We start from the raw sequence: 17,270 nt of genomic DNA, 5'->3' as shown, positions 1-17,270 counted from the left end.
AATCTAGTTAACCCAGTTAGGATACAACTTAGAGTATTTAATTCTGACACCTAAAATCAGATATATCTGCAGGATATGTTGGGGTGACTCCTTTTCATTTTTCCTGTCTGTTTCTTTTTCTTTTTTCTTTTTTTTTTTAAATAATACTAACAAAAAAAAAACATGTTAAATTTGTGGTTTTAGATTCGGAAGAAGGACCAGATCAACATAGAGACCAAAAATAAAACAGTCAGATTCATCGGGGAGCTGGCCAAGTTCAAGATGTTCTCAAAAACGGACACGCTTCATTGTCTCAAGGTGGGTGAAGCATCACAGTCTGAGGTCTGAAATGGTGACATAAATGTCGGACATGCATTTTTCAGCAGGATGTTTGTGTTTGCGTTTATGAAAGGTTTTATATAACACACAGAGGTGTATCATAAAGCTGAGGATGTAACTTTAGCCATTCTCACACAGCACAACAAGGTGGGACAGATGCAGCTTTCTGTCCTGTTTGTGATGCACAGTAGCAGAAGCTAAATATACGTGTATGTGTTAAGTAGGACGATCATGCTTCTCTTTCCAATCGTAGTATTGCCACTCTTCGGATTTCACACACCCATTTGCTATTAGTAAACACACACTGATAGGGAACAGGGCAGAGTGTTCCCTCCAGGTTGGGAATGAGTGTTTGCCTCAAGTGAAGTGGTTTAAAATCTCAAAATGTTCATGAGTGATAGTAGGGTGGAGTCAGAGATGGACTGACGGATTTGTGCTTCTTAAGCAGTAATGAGGTGTTGCACTGGTGTGTTGAGGTGAAGAGAGAGCTGAGATGAAAGACAAAGCTTTAAATTTACTGGTATATCTACGTTCCAGTCTTCACCTATGGTCACGAGATCTGGGTAGTGAAATATAAGTGGCTGATATGGGCTTTCTTAAAAGGGTGGCTGGGTTCAGCCTTAGAGATCAGCTCACACATCAACTTGGTGTGGAGTCAGTAAAGAAGGTTTGGGCATCTGGTTAGGATGCCTCCCGTCAGAGGTTTTCATGCTCGTTCTACCAGGAGGAATTATATATCCCTTTTGAGAGCCCTACTATGACTATTTAATAACTTAATGTGTGCTGTTGTGGACCATTGTCACGTTGAGTTCATCTACCAATGGTGTGAGATGAACGCAGCTTTGCTCTGAAACACAATAACAAATCAGAAGCTGAGCTGGACCTTGGAAAATGTGTGGTTGAGAGACCCAGCTGCAGTTTAAATCTATGCTAGCCCACAGATTGATATGATGAGAGCAGAGACGTTGATGAATAGCTTACACTTTAAATAAAACTTCGATGAAACTACATTACGTCAGTTTTATCAGTAGGATGGAGGGTAAATTAATAAAGCCTGGTTATTATCTGTTATTTACGCCACACAGTTGCATTTTCCAGTACACACTCTCTGCCTGCTCGCTTGCATGTGCACACGCTTGTGTTTTTGCATATTATAGTGGAGGAGAATTGTGAATGCGCAACCTTGTAGTCACAGAAAGTACATGCCATCATTTAAATAAGGTAAATAACATCAGGCTGATTAGTTCTTAAACACCAGTGTTGAGCTTGGATGAAGAAATAATAGAATAGCTGAACTCCAACCAATGGAGATCAAAATAAATACAAATGTTCAGAGAAGCAGCCTGACGTAGCTAAAGTTAAGCTCTGATGTGTGATTAAAAATCGCAGTTGCACTGCTTTTTGGGGACTTTGATCACCTTAGACCAGGTCCTGCTGTAAAACTACAAGACTTTGAATGTTCAAATCTGGACTGATTTTTTCTACAGATCACAAAGATTCATTAACACACAGTTCCTGATATGAGAAACCTTAATTCTATTCATGAAATGCATATAAGGCCAATTTATTTATTTCTGTATTTTTTCCACCAAGACCGAAACTATTTTTTGCTTTAACCCCTGTATAATGAGGAGGTCTTATTTGTAGCACAACTGCTGCGTGAAAAGGGCTTTAGACTGAGGGATCAGGTTTAAAGTTGGTGTTTTTTTTTTTTAAATCTGGTTTAAGGCTGCTGTAAAGTTAAAAAGTAAACATGCAGAGGAAATTCTCCTCCCAACTGCATCATCTGGGTGTGTTAGTCTGACTTCTGGGGTTCCACTTGGACTAAGTGCTCTAACAGAAGAACCAGGTGCCCAGAAAAAGTCACTTACCACAGAATAATCACAAGGGACAGCGTGAATCTCATTAGTTTAAAGCAAAATGAGATTTTTTCACATGCAACTGTTTGCAGCCAGCTAAATTGTTTTAAACAGGGATTTACTCAGAAAACCTAAGAAAGACCAATAGCAAGCTGAAAGGGGGGTCATCACCACCTGCTGCAGCAGAGACAGACATACTTATGGGCTCGACACACAGGAGGTGACCAACGACAGCGACGGCAGCAGTGCTGTGCATCGCGCTCTAAGATCGCTTTTGGTTATGATATTGGTGGGGATTTTGACATTTTCAAACCAGACCGTGACGTGACAAAGTATGACAGATAGAGAGTCAGAAGATTTTGCACGAATTGACAGAAATCCTGCTGTTTACTGTATAAATGAGAAACAACTCTGGGTTCATCCAAGTTTACAAAATAGGAAACAGCATCATGAATGTCATCATTTGATGGACCTCAAGGCTGATCAAGATAAATCCAGAACCTACGTTCGGACTAATTCGTTCTGGCGCCACGCGGCTGCCTTTTATTAAGCTAAAATGATCTATTCTTCCATTTTCACAGTGTTTTCAGACTGCGCTGTCTAGTCTGCTCTCATTGGTCAGTCCATGAAGCCCCTCGCTGATTGGTTGTAGTGCCAGGTGACAGCGTCAAAAATTGAACATTTTTCTATTTTCTTGTGTCGCATTGCAAGTCCCGTGTGCACGTCTACATGAACGAGCGCAACATTTCACACGCCTGTCACTTGGCTGGAGGAGGACAGCGATTTTCGCCTCAATACGCAGGTTCCATAGGAAATGACTGGAGAAGGAATCAACGTCGCCTCCCATGTGTTAAGCCCATTAGATCAATCAACCCCTCTTCTTTACAAATATGCTGGCACAAGATCAGTTGGCTATTAGATGGAGCAGCTAGGTTATAACATTAGCTCCATTACCCTCTGTGTGTTAACATAGCTATGTCAAATCAGACTTTCAGTTGTTTCCATTCTGAAAGTTCATGTTCTCTACTTGTAAAAATCCAAAACACTCATGTAAATCTGCCAGGTTACCTATAAACTACTGATAGAAGTTTAATGTAACCAGGTGGAATGTAAACAAACGAACCTTTTCAGTCCTGGTGAGGATCTCTGACTTTAAAATCAGTGTGTTAATCATTGCTGTGCACTAGTAACTTCCTGCCAACAGGTTCTTCGCCTTTGTTTTTGATGAGAAAATCATGTGTGATGCTAAGTTATTAAATGTGCATGTGCGTTTGGTTCAACAGATGCTGCTGTCTGATTTCACCCATCACCACATAGAGATGGCCTGCACGCTGCTGGAGACCTGCGGCCGATTTCTCTTCCGATCCCCAGACTCTCACCTGCGCACCAGCGTCCTGCTGGTCAGTACAAACTATCATTGCTTTGCATCAGCTGAGCCAAAGCAAAGAACAGAAATATGAAGAAGAGAAGTAGAAGTAATGGCTTTGTAGGAGCTCTTAACTGTACATTTTGTTGATGGTGAGAACAGGTAAGATCAATGAAAAAACATGTTTTTAATTGTTAGTTAAACTCTTTCTGCTTTGCAGGAACAAATGATGCGTAAAAAGCAGGCCCAGCATCTGGATGCACGCTATGTGACCATGGTGGAGAACGCCTACTACTACTGCAACCCCCCGCCCATGGAAAAAACGGTGAAGAAGAAGAGGCCGCCGCTGCAGGAGTACATCCGCAAGCTGCTCTACAAGGACCTGTCCAAAGTCACCACAGAGAAGGTGCTGAGGCAGATGCGCAAGGTGCCCTGGCAGGACCCCGAGGTGAAGAGCTACCTGATCTGCTGCATGGTCAACATCTGGAACGTCAAGTACAACAGCATCCACTGTGTGGCCAACCTGCTGGCTGGCCTGGTGGCCTACCAGGAGGACGTGGGCATCCATGTGGTGGACGGAGTGCTGGAGGACATCCGGCTGGGAATGGAGGTAAAGAGATGGGGATTTGTGTTAAACTGTTAAATTTAACTACTAAAACTAATATTTAAAGACAGTGAAGCATCACTACAACAAACACATCAGGGAATGTTTTAAATATATTTAACTGTAGATGCAATTTTTAGAGTTAGGATTATTGTGTAGCAATAACTAAGTTAAATAACTTGGTAAAGACATTTAGAAGCATCTTTACTATATGTTTTTTTTTCTCTTTCTTATTACAAGCAGATAAGCACCCTTTTCCACCCAGCTGGTCTGAACCTTGCTGCACACCTGCAGGATTGTAAGACCTCAGTCTGATAATTATTTTCCTGATAGGTCTCACAGGACCAGAAAAGAGTCAGAATCAGGGAGAATGTAATTTTATTTATTTATTTTGGTGTGAGAATAGTTGGTAGAGCCTTGAACTGGTTTGCTGCTGAGCCAGTGATGTTAAATAAAAATTACTAAAAGACACAAACAGGACACAAAACTGAATTTAATGCCCGAAGATCACCTGGAAGGCTCTTAGATGAATTTTCATAGTGTGTATTACAGCAAAGCTACAGCTGACGGTGCCTGCCATAAACATCTGAGTAGGAGAAAAATGAAAGACAGTTCAGTTAAATTAAAAAAAAAAAAAACTTGATGCACAGAGCAGCCTCTCACCCTCCTGCAAAGGCATGGTGACGGACAACTCCAGAAAATCTCCAACTTTCCAAAAGCTTTATCACACATGGTGCACCCTTGCTCTTTGCATGAACTTGCATCGTGAAATTAATTGATTAGAATGAAAATCACAAAACAATAAACAAATTAAAACAGAATATTTTCCCATGCTGCATAAAATCTAATTCTCATGCTATGAAGAGACATTGACAAGTTGCACTTAAGGTGTTTGAAAGCTTTTAACATGCAGCATGAAGACTTCAGCCTGTGAGCTGCTCGGTTTCTGTTGAAGGGTTAAATAAGTTGCAGTTCTTGTTCTCCTGCAATGGGGAAAAAAGGTTGAGCTGCACCTGCAGTGTTTTGGCAGCATATAACCCAAAGCACGCTTCCCTCGAAGCCTTGAAAGATGCACAAACACAGGGCAAATTTTTAGTAAATTCATGCTGTGGTTTAACTCGTGCTGCACGTATTCACTGACCCGCCTGCACTCAGACCCTCTGACCTATCAGTACACACTGACTTTAAATGCAGAGCTTCGTCTGCTGCTGGCTATGCTTGATTAGCCCCTGAAGACTTATTGCTCCTTCTTAAAAAAAATAACTATATTTGAAAACTGCCTTTTTTCAAAACTTGACTCTACAACCTTCATTTCTCACCCTTTTGAAGAAACTTTAAGTAAAAGTGGGGTTTGGAGCTCATTAGTGGCTTTAAAATAATCACCCAACTCACACATGGATCATTTTCGTGTCATATTTAATCATGTACTGCTCTTTCTATTTGCTATTTATCAAATAATTTTATCTTTTTATAGTCAAACACAGGTTACAAAAACATGAGATTAACTTTAAATACTTTTGGAATGTTTATCAATTTCCTAAATATGAAGATTGTCACGGTTCAGAAGAAGTTGCAGCATTTAAAGTGTTTGACGTAAAAATTCTTCTCATCTCAGCTGCAGTGTTTAGTATTGTGGCAGCTGCTTGTTTATTGAAAATAGGGTGAAAATCTGCACCCTGATGTTTGGAACACTGGAAATGTATTTAAGCATTTATGCTGCAGATGAAGTGGAGCTCAGAATGAAACATGACTGATGAGGAAGTCTGACTTAAAGCAATGTTAACTTCATGAGATTAAATGATGTTGTAATTTTGCTGGGTTTGGGTGCTTAAACCTGTTTCATTTGGTGGAAGCGTGAGAACATGTCACCAGCGTGGTTTTAGCCGTGGTAAAAAATCCAGCATTCTTATTGACTTCTAAAGTTTGTAGCACCCAGATGGAGTCAAATTAAAGCTAAATCATCTGAGTATGCTGGTTTAAACTGAGACAGCCTGCAGGGTCTCAGGGTTGTAAATGTAAACAAAACAACCACTGATGATCATCTAGTCGAAAGTGGAAAAACGGCGTTTATCAGCCCATCACGTTTCCTGTTTATAAGAATCTTCCAGCAAACAAGCTGTCAGGCATAAAGCATGTTTGTAATGATATTCTGAATCTCGTGACAATAGACGACCAGCGGTTTCATTTTGTGAATCTGCAGTTACTTTTTTTTAAATGTTTGAACAGTTTGGCTGACACAAGTCTTCAACAAACTCAGTCACATACTGACTTAATTTTAAAAAGATCATTTAGTCCTCAGACCTTTACACCTATCTATCCATCCTAATTCTACCTTTTGGAAACAAGTCTGAGCTGCTCCTCCAGTTTCCAGTCCAGCTAAGAAATGAGTCCTGGATCTGTTTGTGTCCAAAACACCTCCCCTGAGAGGCATCAAGGAGGCCAAACCACCACAACTAGCTTGTTTTATCTATCAACCAGGTTAGGAGGGGGTTCCAGATAATACACCAACCTGTGAACATCTGACTCTTACTTCTTAGTGTTTAAAGCACCATCTTTATTGTTGGACTCCATCAATGTTTTTTTTTTTTTTATTTTTGTTTTGTTTTTTCAGGCAGTTTAAAATGTTGAATTTGTGTTGGGTGTGTTTAGACGGATCACTAGCTCTGTTCAGCATTAGAAAACCAAAAGCAGAAAGCAAATTGCTAATTTAACACATCACATGAAATCCCTTATTTGTCATCTTCTCCTATAAACAAACAGCACTTCTCATGACATGGCCGTTTAAATTCACTGTAAACTAACAGAAAATCATGATTTAAAAGAGAGTAACAACCTTCATACTACCGCCTCCCTCTGCACGACTCTGCATAGGAGAGGTCGCTGGCGTGGATTGGCTGCCACGTTTCCATCAGTCTGCCGCAGGGCAACTGTGGATAGCTTACCATCACCAATATGAATGATGCCTCCTGGTCGCCTTCCCTTGGATTTTTTTTTTCCAGGAACATCTTACTGGCAGGATACCCGGGGACAGACCTGAAACCCGCAGGAAGGATTGTATATCCTGGGAACACCCACCTAGAGGGATTTTTGGGTCTCCCTCCTGACATGCCGTCTCCTTGTCCCAACCGTGTATAAAAGGAAGAAAATGGATGGAAAGATGGAGAGATAGCTTTTTATTGAGCCTCTTAGCCTAATTGTAGCTGATAAAAATTAAAGTACAATTGACGTCTTCTGTATTAATTAGTCATTTATGATGTATTTTGTTCAGCTAAAGCTAATGAACAGCATGCTTCACAGTTGAAATGACTTTCCAAAGAGGACCATGAATTTCTCTGGAGACCAAAGTATTTTAGAGTCAAATGTGAGGCCATCTGTCTGACGGCTAAAGTGGGATGAAACTGGCTCATGTAACAGGACAATGATCCCAAACACAGCAGCAGATCTACAGCAAAAAGAATCAGGGTGCTGACATGATCCAGTCAAAGTCCAGACCTCCACCTGGCTGAACTCAACAAGGACTTTAACTTAATTATACATTTTATTTTATTAGCTTTTTAAATATTTTTCCCACCTCTCATAATTTTCCAGGTCAACCAGCCAAAGTTCAACCAGCGCCGGATCAGCAGCGCCAAGTTCCTTGGTGAGCTCTACAACTACCGGATGGTGGAGTCTGCAGTCATTTTCCGCACCCTCTTCTCCTTCATCTCCTTCGGGGTGAATCAGGATGGCAGCCCCAGCCCGCTGGACCCACCAGAGCATCTGTTCCGCATTCGCCTGGTCTGTACACTGCTGGATACCTGCGGACAGTACTTTGATCGTGGATCCAGCAAGAAGAAGTTGGACTGTTTCCTCATCTACTTCCAGGCAGGTGTTTTCCCCGACACATCTCTAGTCAGTGATTCACTGTGCTTAAACCTACTTGTTCATATACTCCATATAACTTCCTTATTTGTTTTATCTTTGTTTTATTTTCTTTCATCTTGTGCTTTTTATTTTAATTTTATGCAAATTGCTCTTTGTTTTTATTGTACAGTGTCCATGTGTGTTATGAAATGCTCTTTTAGATAAAATGTATTATTATTGAATGTTTTAAGCATAACTTACTGCTTGAATAAAGAAAAAATTAAGAAACTATGTTGTGTGTTCGTAGCGGTACATCTGGTGGAAAAAGAGCTTGGATGTTTGGACCAAAGACCACCCGTTCCCCATCGATATCGACTACATGATCAGCGACACGCTGGAGCTTCTCAGGCCCAAAATGAGGCTTAGCTGCTCTTTGGAGGAGGCCATCAAGCAAGTCACCGACCTGGAGAGGGAAGTGCTTGTCAAACTAGGTAAGCAGGACACAGCATGTACTCATTAACACGAGTCCCAGCGACAGTTGTCTGTATCCGGCTTTAAATCCCACGTGTGCAAGGGATGCCAGTGTTTGCACGGCAGCCGGTGTTTCCAGTTTTGCGGCTTTCTGTTGACCCTGCAGGGCAGCATTCCCCGGTGTGTAGGGGGTGATGGTGCCGCTTCGCTTATCTCTGCTTTATCTCATAGGTTTAGCTTATTGAAACACGTACCAAACACATGCACTCTCTTGAAAGACTCTGCAAACTTCAGGTGTTCTTTGTCCACACCCTGACTGGTTTGAGTTTTTGTTGGCACTGTAAGGAGGGCCTGCTCAGTTTTAGGCAGGTGGTCATAAAAATAACTACAGTCTAACATTTTTGAGGTTTAACATATCAGGACATAATAAAATAAATTATCATGTCCTTACCAGGTTATGAAAAAGCTAAATACCACTTTAGATCACAAACAAAACATAAGATATTACACTTATTTAACAAAAACAAACCAAAATTCAAAAGATATGTGTGAGAATCTTAAAATAAATAAAGAGGGTCAGGAGCAGCGAAGTGTTGCTTATCAAATACAATTGATAAATATATTATAATCCGTTTTATAAAAGCAGTCGTTTTCTCATCTGTAGCATTCAGGTTAATACAATATCAAGGAGGAAAGACGACAGCATTGATCTTAGAGAAGCGACTGTAGATGCCCATCAATCTGAGAAGTATTATACAGTTTACAAACTATTCAGAGTCCATCATTTTACAGAGAGCATGGTTATTCACAAGTGTAAAACATTTAAGAGAGCTGCCATTCTTTTCAGGAGTTTATGTCCCAGCAAGTTCAGCCCAAGATCAGATCAGATCAGAGGAACTGCAAAAAAAGAAGAAAAACTTCAAGAGCTACATCTCAGACTCTCCAGGCCTCAGTTAACATGTGAAAAGTAAAAGATAATAACGGTACAATTTGAAAAAAGGAGAAAACGTCTTCCCTCTAAAAACATGGCAGCACAGCTTATGTTTGTAAAGCTGCATCTGAAAAAAACTCAAGACTTCTTGAACAATGTCCTCTAGACAGATCAGTTTAAAGAGGTGTTTGATCAGAATAGACAAAACAAAAACAAAAAACAAACACAGCATATCAGCACAAACATCTCATACTAAAGGCCCTATGAAATCTGTTTTATGTTTTTCCCAAATTCCAGGTTATTTGCTGACATTTTGGGGAAGACATGAGTCCTGCCAGTGCACAACGTCACAGATAGGAAGCTGCAGCACTTAAAACACATTCGACTCTCATCTTACTTTTCTTATTCATTTGGCTCAGACACCATGAAAACAATCTTAGATTAATAGCGGTATTACTACCTTCTTGTCAAATTACAGAATTCTGGCTGTGTTTTCTGCATCACAGATATCATAGGATCCTACCTCATACCAACTCTTCTTATGAAAAGGGACAATGATCCCAAATACAACAAATTACAACAGAAAGTCTAAAAAAGAAAAGAATCAAGGTGTTGACCTGGTCCGGTCAAAGTTCAGACCTCAACATGTTTTAAATGCTGAGCTGTGCATAAACAAATGCTGCAAACCTCAGTGAACTAAAACAACATCATAAAGAAGAGTGCACCAGAATCCTTCCACAACAATGAGAGACTGATAACATCATAGAGAATATGACTGCTTCAAATTTTTTCTGCTAGAGGTGGATGAACTGAAAAGAAAGGGGGTTGGCGATTTGCTTTCAAGGTGTTTGTCAAAAGGATGAAGTGTCACAGAAAGGGCTCAGGCTGAAATATGACTTTTGCTGCTTAACGGGTAAAACCTTCAAAAAGTAGAGCATTAAAACCCTTGACAGATTTATGTTCTTACCACACAGGAAAATCTTCAGTTAGCATCATTTTATCTGTTTGACAAAGATTATTTTTATAACCCTAACCTGATGTAGTCCGTTTCTGTGTCAGATGGAATATATAATCACGGGAAGGTGGGGGCTGATATACTTTGTACTTTGTTGTCATTTTACTCGCCATTCTGCCGTTATTTTAACCATCAGGACATGTAGTAGACATGAACACTCAGCAGGAGAATGAGAAAAACATCCACAGTGAGGCGCCAGACTGTTAAGTTTAGTTACAGTAAAGCAGCTGCTAACCCGATAAACAAAATAACAAGTGAGTATTAAAACCTCCTTTTAAAGGCTTTCAACAAATCCAGGTTGAGCAGTTTTAGCAAATATTTACATTTTAATAGTGTGAAATACATGAAAAAGCAGCATTAACAATCGGAAAACGGATGGAAGTCTTGTCAAACTTACACAAAAAATTGTTTTTTTTCTCCATTTAATTTACGCCAACATCAAAGCAAATTTAAATGGAAAGCTAAAGAAGCTAATAGTTGTGCACCAGCATGAACAGCCATGATGTCCAGGAGGTCTTTTCTTTGTGTTTCTGGTCACATAAGTTCCTCGACAGTGGGAGATTTATACCACTTGTTTCTGAGCTTACACACAACAAGAGGAATGAGTGGGAAGCAGAAAACTGGTCAGCAGAAAGAAAAACTCACCAGCTCTTAAACTCGCTCAGTAGCAGCAAGTTATCCAGAATATTAGCTGCTATGTTTACATGTCATCTCACTGGCTGATGTTCTGGAGATTTTACTCATGGAATATTTGCGTATTTGAGATCGTACATTTCTGGACTCCATGTGTGAAAATAGCTGCTGACTGCTGCTGTTACAGCTGCAGGATTGAGCTCAAACCAAAGTTTCTTCCACTTTCCTTATTGGTTTCCTTCAGTCAGACCTCACCAAAGACACCTGAGAGGAGAACATAAGGAAAATGGTCATCTGTAGCTGCTATGAGTGATGACAGCAACACAATATAGTGTAACGGTAGATAAAAATTTAAATACATAACATAAATATAATTAAAAAAAATACTCAGTCTGGATGCCGAACAGTGAAGTTTAGGTCCTGAAAATGGTTTGAGAGGCAATACAAGGCACGGCAGGCTTATTTGTATAGCACATTTCATGTACAAGACAACTCACAGTGCTTTACATAATACATTTAAGGCAAGGTGCAAAAGAAACAATAAAAATTAACATTAAAATGGAAGAAATAAACACAAAAGAATTAATGAAATTAGAAGCAAGCTAGCAGAAAAACTTCATTGGGAAATGCATCATCACCATCCAAATCAATGTTAATGTAAACCAGAAGGAAATATATTCAGAAAGAAAAAGAAAAACTTGAGTTTTCAGACCCAATTTAAAAGAATTAGGTTTAGAGTATGTTTTCAACATTCTTGACTCAACACTAATCATTGGACGTTCATCTTTGTTTCAAAAATTGTGATTTCAGATTTTTCTTAATTAAGCTGTAGGAGATTTTGTCACATCCAAAGACTGATTTGACAGACGTACTGAAGCTTTGAATGAGACCAGAGTCACCTGGTCAGACAGTAATATAGAGCAGAATTTCATCTGCATAATTATGATTTGTTTCCATGATCTTAGCTAGTGGGAGTATACATGCGGACCAATTGGGGGCCCAGAATGGAGCCTTGGGGAAGTCTGCATGTCATCTTTGTTTTAGTAGGTCTGTAGTTTACCAGTTTTTACCAGTTGAGAGCACATTGTAAAATGCTTCTGTTCAGTTTATCTGACAGAATATAAATTCTAATCTCTCAGTTCCTTGCCGTGATGTAGTGTGTTTTGATATTTCACAATGAAATATCAGCAGCAGATGATGGAAAAACTCATTTGATTTCATATAGGATTCATAAATAGTTCGATCAGGATATTTTCCCAATGAAATGCGTGAGTTTTTTCCCACTGTGACATTATCAGTAGCTGTACCCTGTAAATGTCAGCACCTAGCACACAATAGTATCCTGCAGTGGAACTTGTTCTTGTAAATGTGCCGGTTCTGAAACATACTTTTAACTGATAACATTTTCATTTTTAGACTATTGGATTTTTTTGGGTTGGCATCTGTCAAAGCACCATTGTCTTCAAAGAGAATAAACATTGTTAGATTTTGTCTTTGTAGTTTGTGAATTGGTTTTTCTGTCTTATTTTCTTTTAAACAGCTAGAATGTGTGTGTGTGTGTGTGTGTGTGTGTATGGACCATGCAGGTAGATTTTTGTGAAATATTTTGTATTTTTTCTTCTATGACTGGTACAAATTAACAAAAATAAAATATAAACGTCCACAGATTAGACTATTTGACAGATAATTGCTGTTTGTATAATTTTTTAACTATTTAACTTATAACAAAGTCAAAAGGCCTTTAGATTAAAAATTCAGTAATTAAAAGTGGGGTCTTTCCTTGGCCAGTATATCATGAACCCTTTCTTTGAAGGGTAGCCAAGTGCAAGATCACCTTGAAAGTAAAAACTTTCAGGAATGCAGAAATCTCTAATGAAATGAGCAGGTGAGAGGAAGAGGAGAAGGAAAGAGAGGTTTGTGTAGCAGGTGTATCCCGCTCTGCAGCCTGCACAGCTCATCCTGATAACAGCACAGTAACACAGCTTTGTTTAACAGTTTCAAGGTGTTGACTTGGAATGCAGAGAACAATGTGAACAGCAGCTCCACCCTCAGAGAGCATGACTCTGCAGAGACGAATAGAATCTGTGTAAAAATACTTTAAACACATGTTAAAATATATCTTAACCAGGTAGTCAATCACTGGAAAAGTCTCCAGGTAAATCTGGTGGGTTAGAGGGGGGAATAATCGAGATTTTGCAGGTTTAAACTGGAAGTTTACATTTATAAACACAACGCTTTGAGTAAATCTGCCTTGTAACTTTCCACTGCTGGTGTGTGTGTGCGAACATTTATACTGTGTGACCATAAGAGACCAGAGGGTGATTGATGGAGGCCCCTTGAACCGAAACAGTGGGGCCATTGTTACCTTTCATACTTTAACCAGGATCCGACATACCTCAGTACTCCAGTCACACAAGACCTGATCTGCAACTCTGCCCTGACTTCATTTATGAGCTGTCACCACCGTTGTGTAGTTATGCTGTAATGGGTCACACCTACATCCTGGTTCTGCAGACAAAAGAACAACATTTGTAACAATAACATAATATCTTCCATGTTTCATCATCTGTTTTCTAAGGCATGGCCATGGAGAGGGATGGCCGCTCCAGCGCCATGAGTGAAGGAGAAGGCCTCGAAGAGGAAGATGATGATGGTGATGATGATGAAGAGGGAGGAGCTGAGACTGAGGAGCAGTCGGGAAATGAGAGCGAAATGAACGAACAGGAAGAGGATGTGAGTGTTTGTGTCATAGTGAACTAACTAGTCCTGTCTTGTAGCTCACGTCACTGTTTACACGTTAGCGTATCATAGCAACAGATAACATCTGTAATAAAAATAATAATGATATAATAAGAATTAGCATTTTGGCTAGCTGCAGCAGTTGCTAGTAGTTCGGGACCTGGGCTGTTGAGCCATTTTTGCATTGACGTCTATGCAGACCTTAGAGTATCAAAATGTTCACCGGGCTTGATGTGTGTGCCAAATTTCACAACTTTTCATGGGTGTTTAGGGGTCATATTTGCTCTCAGTGTTCTAATAATAATAATAATAATAATAATAAACATTTCAACAACAGTAGGGCCTGTTCTATACTTCGTATAGCTCGGACCCTAATAATAAAAAGGTGCATCCTTCATCTAGTTGTTTAACCCTTAAAACTTCTAGATCTCTGGCACTCTCCAAGCGCTATCGCTAATAAAGTCAACAGTGTCTCAGGAGCAGTAGCATGTAACTGTGTAAATTGTGATGTCCTTTATGTGATTTATACAAGTTTTCCAAGCATTTATATCCCGTCCAGGAGGTTTACAATCCATCCACAAAATGTAGTGTTTATTCAGGGACTTCATTTGGTAAATCTGCGAGTGAGTCATGATAACACCATTATTTCACATTTTCTTAATTAAAAGAAATAATAACAATAATACCGTCACTACTGTGTTGCTAAGATACCTCTATTTTGACCCAGAAATGATGAAGCCACTTCTTGTCTAACTTTCCACCAATCAGAGAGCATAAATTGACGGTACTGTCCAATCAGGAGCAGCCAAAGATCAACCAGTGAGCAGAAGGTTCTGTGTGTGTGTGTGAAAAGAAGAAAAATAACGCTCCTCTATGGCTGGGAAAAAGACGTTGTTGATGCATGGTGGGGCAAAAAAGCAGCTGACTTGAAGTTGGTTTAGTGAGGGTAGCAGGTAAATAGTAGCAGAAATAACTGTAAATGAGGAAAAGTGTAAGTATGTAAATAGTTTCTGTTGTGTGTTTGTTTCAATGCCAGTATTTTTCTCCTTAAAGCCAAGACTTTAGAGAATGAAGGGCAGATGAGAAAAGGTTTGGTCACTGTTGATCTGTGTGGTATTTCTACAAAGTACTTTGGGTAATAAATTCTGTTTTCTTGTTTTGGTTGCCCTTTATGCTGCTTTATATCTGCTTTATGCTGCTCATAATCTGACAACTGAGGCTGTCCTTATAAAATAATGTCTGGATGTTGACTGGGAGTTAAAAAGGTTCAGCTTATACATACATTTTTCTGTAGGCAAACAAAAACAGCAAAAATATGTTTAAAGACTCAAAACTGAGGACGCACAACATACAGATTCAAAACCAACTGAAGTCATAAAATCAATCAATGGGTGAAAATTAAAGCCAGTTGTGGGTGAAGTTTTTTAATATTTGATAACTGTGACTGACATAAACAGCTGGTTACTTGAAGAGATTATAACTACTTTAAGTATTTCTAGCCAAACTTGCACCCAAAATTGAGATTAATTTTCTTTCTCTCTTTTATTTTCCCCCAGTCCAAACGTCACCGCATAAAAACAGTTCGTAGACCTTCTTAAGGTCGGCTGGATTTTCCTAAGCTTAAAGAATTCTGTTTTGTTTAAAGATGTTTTTGTGTTCACGTGTTCTGTAGTTTTGTTTGTGACTTAATGAAAACTGACAGTTAAACTGAAAACTGAACGATCCTCACTGTTGCCCAGTTTGCTTCTGGAATGAAAGCAAAGAGGAACAAGTTTTAGGACTTTTCCAGATACATTAAGAAAAGGAAAAGCAGTTAAAACGTGTGTGTCTGTGTTTACTTTGTGCCCCTTCCTGTGTGTTTTGGCAGATCCTTATTATATCATGAGCAGAGCATGAGGTCTTTCTCAACATGCGCTCTTGTCAACTTGTAAATCATCATCAGTCACAGCACAAGGAGCAGAACGAGTCAAAGTCCACGTCTAACCCTTAATAGCAACTAGTTTTACTAATGACGTTCTGACCTGGATCAGCACTGCCTTTCAGCCATTTGCCTGAAGGCATCATTGGTTTGAGCCTTAAATGTACTGCTGCAGCAGTTGTAAACAAGACTCCCGGTTCAGGTGACGATCATTCAGCAGAGGATATTCACACAGTTGTCTTGCAGGGACAGCTAAACCAAGCTGTTTAATTTTTTCACATAAAAAAATTGTTGAATGTGAAACCTGTTTTTGCTCTGAAGATGTGAGGATCCATCCCCAGCCTCTCTGCTTCTCTTTGGTAAACTTTATTGAGGATAAACTCTGGTCTCAGAGACAGAACAGCCAAATTAGTTGCTTCCACAAACTGAAGAGAAGCTTTTTGTTATTACTGGACACACTGCAGAAATGTGCTGCCAGGGCACTCGGGAGCATTTCCTGTTGGGATTTCATTAAAAATCTTTGGAGCAGCACTTTGCTTACAAGTTGTCTGTTAATCTTTAGATAGTAAGATTAATCTAAAGATGTGGCTGAATGTCCTCATTATGTTGGTGTTTTTAATGATGATAGAGAAAAATCTGACACACGTCTTGAATATAACAAGCAACATCTTTTCAGTGTCAGAGTCTGAGATAACCACTTCTTTGCTATTTATACTAAAGGCAAATCTGGGCCACTCCCAGCAGTAGACCCTCCACCATCACTGCGGTGGTGTTTCTGTGCATGTCATCATGTTGTCATCTGCTATTTTCATCACAGTAATATTCTGTTAAACTGTGTGTGTGTCCTGCTCAGTTGTGAGGTTTGTAAGTATTAAATTTATAAAGCACTGTTCATACAGGACCAGCACAGGGCTTTACATATTTACACTGCAAGCACTCAGAGAGAGAAAACCTCCAGCAAGCCATTGTAATGTTCTTTTTGCCAATAATTGTGGGCATTATTTTGGAGTTAGGAGCTCTAATGGTAAAATTATCCATCTCTTCCCATAATGAAGAATCCTTCTCTTTATTCCTACATCCAGGCGGTGATCGACCTTCTTAGTAGCTAAAACACTGGATTTTATTCCCAGCAACAGCAGCACACTAAACTTTGGTGAACAGTTGTCAGTCCAACATTTAATTCTTCATATCTGTGTTTAATGTGACACAACAGGTAATGTTAAGGTTAATGTTAATGGACTAAAAAAAAAGAGCTGCGGTGTTGCTGAGAATAAACGACTAATTTGGGAGCTATCGTGAAATGTAACATTATTTGCTTTAATCAGTGCAAGAACACGATGTCCTTCAGCCTAAAGACTACAGCTAAAACGATGTCATATAAATGACAAAATAGAAATTTAGGAGCCTTTGCTAAAGTTTTAAGCTCTTTCTTTCATAACTCTTGACAACTTATTATAACTAGATTTGTCTTTTACATTCAAGTTTGGATTGTCAGTTATAAAATCAGTTTCTGTCAATCATAGTTCACACTGATGTCTTACTAATGTGAAAAACACAATAACTTGGACATCAT

The 17,270-nt window shown here is 39.4% G+C and overlaps 1 protein-coding gene across 3 annotated transcripts in view; it reads left to right on the top strand.

The window, feature by feature from the left end:
- Positions 1-17,270, top strand: part of upf2 (UPF2 regulator of nonsense mediated mRNA decay) — a 32,644-nt gene that overhangs the window by 5,129 nt on the left and 10,245 nt on the right. For all 3 annotated transcript variants that reach the window (XM_041977436.1, XM_041977435.1, XM_041977437.1), the window contains exons 10-15: positions 184-297; positions 3,461-3,577; positions 3,764-4,153; positions 7,736-8,011; positions 8,298-8,481; positions 13,619-13,773. In XM_041977436.1, coding sequence (XP_041833370.1) covers positions 184-297; positions 3,461-3,577; positions 3,764-4,153; positions 7,736-8,011; positions 8,298-8,481; positions 13,619-13,773 — 1,236 coding nt within the window. The remainder of the gene's footprint in view (positions 1-183; positions 298-3,460; positions 3,578-3,763; positions 4,154-7,735; positions 8,012-8,297; positions 8,482-13,618; positions 13,774-17,270) is intronic.

This window comes from Melanotaenia boesemani, chromosome 23 (assembly GCF_017639745.1).
Source record: "Melanotaenia boesemani isolate fMelBoe1 chromosome 23, fMelBoe1.pri, whole genome shotgun sequence".
Lineage (NCBI taxonomy): Eukaryota > Metazoa > Chordata > Actinopteri > Atheriniformes > Melanotaeniidae > Melanotaenia > Melanotaenia boesemani.
This window is presented reverse-complemented; position numbering and strand designations above follow the sequence as displayed.